Source organism: Triticum dicoccoides, chromosome 3B (genome assembly GCF_002162155.2).
Source record: "Triticum dicoccoides isolate Atlit2015 ecotype Zavitan chromosome 3B, WEW_v2.0, whole genome shotgun sequence".
NCBI classification, from domain to species: domain Eukaryota; kingdom Viridiplantae; phylum Streptophyta; class Magnoliopsida; order Poales; family Poaceae; genus Triticum; species Triticum dicoccoides.
This window is the reverse complement of record NC_041385.1, coordinates 841255140-841261246: the sequence shown is the minus strand read 5'-3', so window position 1 is coordinate 841261246 and position 6107 is coordinate 841255140. Positions and strand designations below refer to the sequence as shown.

Genomic DNA, 6107 nt, shown 5'->3' with positions numbered 1-6107 from the left:
GCTAACAACTGTCACACAAGCGAACTAAGTATGTAGGATTTACGTAAAATGCGTATGTAAGAATGGCATCGGTCTTTGTTGAGTGTAACACTGGGCGAAGCCTTTACCGAGTGTTATTGGGCATTTGCCCAGTGTCTATGTTACTAGGCAAACAACTCGATTCCAGTAGTGTATCCCGAGTTATCCAAGTCCACATGCAGATCACGCAATGATCCTAGATATCGGATGGCATTAGAAGACTAAAAGGATATGGCTATTTAACTGCATGTTGATCTAGTTGGATCTTGAAGGTATCACATCACATGCAATGCAAATTTAACTACTCCCTCCGTCCCAAAATTCTTGTCTTAGATTTGTCTAGATACGGATGTATATAATATTAAAACGTGACTTGATACATCCATATTTAGACAAATCTAAGACAAGAATTTTGGGACAGAGGGAGTACTTGTTTAGGGCAACCAAGAAAGCCTAGGGATGTCACCATCCGGTGACGCGCTGCTAAGTACTCCCTCGCTTGAAAAAATGTATTATATTATGGGACTGAGTAGTAGATGACGTAAATTAACATTGTTCTGGTTTTCTAAAGTTTGATTAATGATGACAATGATTTTTCAAAAAACGAAGAGGACATAAGAGGGGAGTAATTTGGATACGAATTTGTGTGGTTCGCTCCATTTGATTCCATCATGTGTGGAACACTACAAAATTAGTACACAAGTATGAACAACCTCAATAACTAATTAATTCATAATAGCTGAATGCCAGTCGACTGGATTACGAGGGAATGAAGGGGAAGGAAGGCTGAAAAAATCGACTGTCCCAATTATTTTTCTTCAGGCAACTGACATATAGCGCCAAAATTAATTAAGCGAGATCTGGAAGGTGCCATGGATCTATAAATCCGGCAGGATCCGAGCAAAGGAGAGCACCAAAACACAAACACAAACACAAATCCCAAGAAGTACTCATCATGAGAGACCACAAACACAAAAACAAACACAAGCACAAGGACACAACCCACCGGCGTGAAGGTGAGGAGCAAGGAGCAGCTCCGGGCACAATGGCGGAGAGCCGCAGCACCATCGCCTTCTTCGGGACCTCCAGGCCACCGGTGGCGCTGGACCTCTTCTCGTGCCCAGCGAACCCGCCGCCATCGTCTCCGCGGGACGAGCAGCGCCTCACCGACGGCGTCTCGTACAACCACAACGGCCGGGCCATCCCGGCGGCGGCGCTCAAGGAGCTCCTGGCCTTCCTGGCCGAGAAGAAGGACCCCGCGCTGGCCCTGGCCGGCGGTGCCACTCCGGAGGAGGTGGACAAGGGCGGTGTCACCGGCCTCGTCTTCGTCTCCGGGAGGGACAACGGCCTGGAGACACTCCATGTGGCCCTGCGCACCACAGGCGACAAGACCACCGTGCTGTCGCTGGCCGACATCTACGGTGCCGACACCTTCGGCGGGGTCCGAATGGAGGACAGCGGCTGCTTGGCCGGCGGCTTCGAGGCGGGCGGCCTCACCGTCGGGCACTCGCTGGTGTACGTGTCCACCAAGGGGCCGGCGGCGGCACGGCGCACTCCGTGTCCGTGGACCGTGGTGTACAAGACCAACCTTGCCGACGGCACCACGGAGCGCCTCACTCCGCCGGGTAACCATCAGATCTGATCTGCTCTCTCATATCGTATTCGTATATCACTCCGACGGCAGCACGCGGCTGATGCTTCTTCGCGCGTGCAGACCAATACGACTTGAACCCGGCCGTGTCGCCGTCCGGGCAGAGGGTGGCGGTGGCCAACTTCCGGTCCGGCGAGATCGGCCGCCTCAAGACCGATATTGTGGTGATGAACGTGGACCGGGAGGCGCAGGGCGGGCTTGGGCGCAGCATCCTCATCAAGGACGGCGGGTGGCCGACGTGGGGCAGCGATAACGTCATCTTCTTCCACCGAGGGGTCGACACCAAGGACCCGGCCAGTACCGACTGGGGCGTGTACCGGTACGACCTCACCACCAAGGACACCATCAAGGTGACCCCCGACGACATCCAGGCCATGACTCCGGCGGCCATCGACAAGACGACGGTGGCCGTGGCCGTCACCCGGGAGACCTCCATGGACCGCACAAGGAAGGAGCAGCACCGCCACATCGAGATCTTTGAGGTCGGCAAGCCTGCCAGCCCGGTGGTGATCACCCATGGCACGACGCCGTTGGCAGACCACTACAGCCCGTTCGTGCTCGATGGCGGCAGCCGCGTCGGTTTCCACCGCTGCAGAACCGACGACGACAAGGTGAATACTACCGCTGATCCCAAGAAGAAGCTGAGTAGCCCGGCGGCGACGCACAAGGACGGCGGGCTGGCCGGCGTGTTCCCAAGCATCAGCAATGACGGCTCCAAGATCTGCTACGTGGACAACGAGTTCAGATCCGTGTGGGTCGCCGACGAAAAGGGCCCGCGACCAGTCCATTCGGTACGTCGTCAAATCTACTTATATATTCTCTTGTCTTCTTGTTGGTTCATCCATGAAATATAACTATCTACAACGTGAGCAGGTGAGGAACAAGATCAGAGTCTTGTCCACTACGTGGAACCAAGACATGAGCAAGGACACCATCTACTTCTGCGAGGGCACGGCCGACCACCTGCAGATCTGTGCCCTCGAAGGCGCCTCCGAGCTCCGGCCCAATGACCGGAACATGAGGCGCCTCACCAAGGGCAAATTCAACGACGCCTTCCCCTCGAGCAACCCGGCCGGGACCAAGTTTGTGTTCCGGTCGACGCGCAACAGATCCGGTAGGCCGGAGGACGCCAAGTACAACAACCTCTACATCATGGAGGACGCGGAGGAAGGGGAGTGGGGTGAAGGCACGGTGACGCAGCTCACCGACGGGCCTTGGACTGACAGCCACTGCAGCTGGTCGCCCAGGGGTGACTGGATCGTCTTCTCCTCCTCCCGCGATAGGGACATCCTCGACTCCGCCGGTTGCTTCTCCATCTTCCTCGTCCTAGCCACCGACCGCAAGGTGCTGGTGCGGGTCATGTCCCTGCCCGGCCACGTTTGCCACCCCATCTTCAGCCCGGACATGGACAACCTCGTGGTCACCTCTGACGTCGCCGTAGTCTCCGCCGACCCGGTGTCTCTGCCAATCTTCATTGCCTCTGGCAGGCCCTATGGTGACATGTTCTCCATCAAACTCCGTGACACAACGGACATCAACAAGAACAAGGACATCATGGAGTTCCACCGCATCACACACACCCGCTACGAGTACTCCAAGCCCAGCTGGACCATCTATTTTGGTGACGACCCCAACGACAAGTGGCCAACCAATAGCAGTGTGGCTACGCCCCCCTGCGCACCGCCTCTTTCAATGCATTGGTGCTTAGGTGAGGTGCTAGGTGCACTAAAAGTCTTAGCAACCAATCTCCCGAATGCATAGGTGCTTAGCTTTTGCAGCTAAGCTGCTTTCATTTTGTTTAGCAACTAAACTCTTTATCCATTGGTTGATAGGCATTTTACGTAGGTCCACATGCTTGACATTGTTTCTTCTTCAGATCACCAAAGTGCTCTCATCGCTTCTTAGCACCTATACATGGTGAAGCACTGAGAAGGGCACTCTCCATGTTACCCCTATACAGGAGTACTACCAGTGTTGTCCTTTTCTGTTTTCCATAAATAAAGGGGTGTTATTTCAATATTTTTTTAATGAAGGGTTTTAATTCAGTGTTGACCAACTACAAACATAAATGAGTCATACCTGTTAGGAAACCGACTCCACTATGGGAGGTACAGCCGGCTCTACATGATGTTTCCTATCTAGATCGAACACTTTAGTCTAACATAAAAGGTACGCAATTGCCTTAACCTCAAGAAAATCATCTCTATACGCACATACACTCACCTCTATGAACTGCTAAAAAAGAGAGAGAATATCATCTCTACAAATAGAGCACCACCCTAGATGCATACGTATATCATATATCTTATCTCCTTTACTTCTGTGCATTTTATGGCAGCACGACTTCCTGCCGGTTACTTAACAATACAAAACTAGTCTACCCGAAACTGGAAATTTTCAGAAAAAACTATATACTAGCTAGGGTGTCCTACACCATGCATACGCCAGTAGGAGGTGGTATATAAATTGAATGTAAAGTGTAGCAGGCTCCCCTTGTCTGCCCGCGCTCCGTCTCCAAGGGGCGACTCGGGTGGATCCCAGTCTTGCCAACCCCGCCCCCGTTCCTCCTTGCTATCGTCGGTCGTCCCTGCCAGGCAATATCATTTTCAGTCTGTATAAAAAAATGTTCGTCGTATATTACAAAAAGTTCATCATGCATTGAGAAAATTTCACTGCATACAAAATAATGTTCACAACATATTAAAAATATGTGTAGTGAGTGTCTGGAAAAATGTTCACCGTATAAAGAAAAATTGTTTATAGTTCAAAACTAAAAACATGGAAGAGTGAAAAAAACCAACCTAACAGGAAAAAAATAAAACGAAAGAGAAAACCAAAAACACCAACCAAAAAGCACAACAGAAAAGAAAACAAGAAAAATGCAGTGAGCGAACGAAAGCAATGCGCGCAATGAACTAGGCGGCTCAACTTGCTCGCCAAAACCCTAAACCCTACTCGCCCGCCTAAATTGCGTAGCCTCGAATGCCTTCAGACGTCAACTAGAAATTGTTATAAGAAGTTATTGGCCACCCTATTTGGGCAGCGACCCAATTACTAAACGCATAAGCTACTGTGCGGCTTGGTGCCTGAAGTTCCAAAAATGGGCACAACGGATCCTATTCCTACCGTAGGTTGGGGAATAGCGATCAAACGCGTACCCTTCCATGCGCCTCATCCTCTTTATGGACAGGACCACTTTTTTTTTCACAAGAGCGTTTTTTTCTTTTTTTCCCTCTCTTTTTTCTTCTGGTTTTTCTTTCTTTCTCTTGTTTTCCTTTATTCGTTTACCGTTTTCCTTTCTTCTTTACTACAAGTTTTCTTTTCTTATTATGTTTCTTTCCTCAAATCGGTGAACTCGTGAATTTTTCGTGATTTGTTTTGACTATCATGCACATTTATTGAAATGCGCAAACAATTTTATGTTCGTTTTTTTAAATACGTGACAGATTTGAGATTTTTTTAAAATTCATGAACTTTTTTTGAATTTACGAACAATTTTTGACATCATGATTACAAAATGACGAACAAATTTAAATTATTATCTTCTTTCCAAAATTGGAAATTTTTCATATTCACAAACATTTCTTGAGTTCGTGAACAATTCTTCACCAAAAAATGTATTGTCGAGCATATTTTGAAATCCCATACATTTGTTTTTGAATATGGGATTCATGAACATCTTTAGAAGTAAAAAAAAAGTATGAAGAAATGAAAAAAGCAGGGCGCCCCGCACCGCAGTTAGGGCGTCCCAAGCACACACACAGAAGGGGGGCGGGGGTGCATTGCTCGAAGCCGGGAATAGGAGCTTCCAATAAGTAGTCCATTACGACCATCCTCCTAACCTGGTGCCAAGGCGAAGTAGGAAAAGTGTCCAAGAGGTGGCCTATGAAGAGAAGCAAACACGACATGCTATCCGGTACAAGAAGGTTTTGCCAACGACTTAGGGCATCTCTAACGCAAGTCACCATGAGAAGGACGGAGACTATCCAACCAGAGTCACCAATTAAAAGCACTGTTCAAGAAATCTTTCGATTCAGCGATTTATCATCTGATTTATCACTACTCATGGGGTAACCGATAAGATTATGTCTTATCTTCACCGTTTATCGTTTGGGCCGATTTATCACTCTGACAAGAGATTTATCAGGAATCTACCGATAAATCAGGCCTATTCCTAACATTATGTTTGCAAAAACTATGTTCATTTGTGTTTTGTGGAGCTTGTTTTGCAATATGTACTATTGTCCTATTTTGTTTGTCATTATAAGAGGATTCAAAGGCTAGGAATCAGGTAATACTTCTGTCCAATATTGTTTTGGTGTTGAATACAACATATTTTAGTGTTAGGAACCTGGGATTTGAAAAAAATGGCCGACTAATAGTCGACCGATAAAAATTGATTAATCGGCCGATTCCTGATTAATATCTAATCTAGAGA

General features: G+C 48.3%; 1 protein-coding gene across 1 annotated transcript; it reads left to right on the top strand.

The window, feature by feature from the left end:
• Positions 1-950: 950 nt before the first annotated feature.
• On the top strand, positions 951-3697 carry LOC119282596. Its single transcript, XM_037562769.1, has 3 exons — positions 951-1643; positions 1733-2460; positions 2543-3697. The coding sequence occupies exons 1-3, from the start codon at positions 974-976 to the stop codon at positions 3428-3430; spliced, it is 2286 nt and encodes a 761-aa protein (XP_037418666.1). The 5' UTR covers positions 951-973; the 3' UTR covers positions 3431-3697.
• The last annotated feature ends 2410 nt before the right edge of the window (positions 3698-6107 follow it).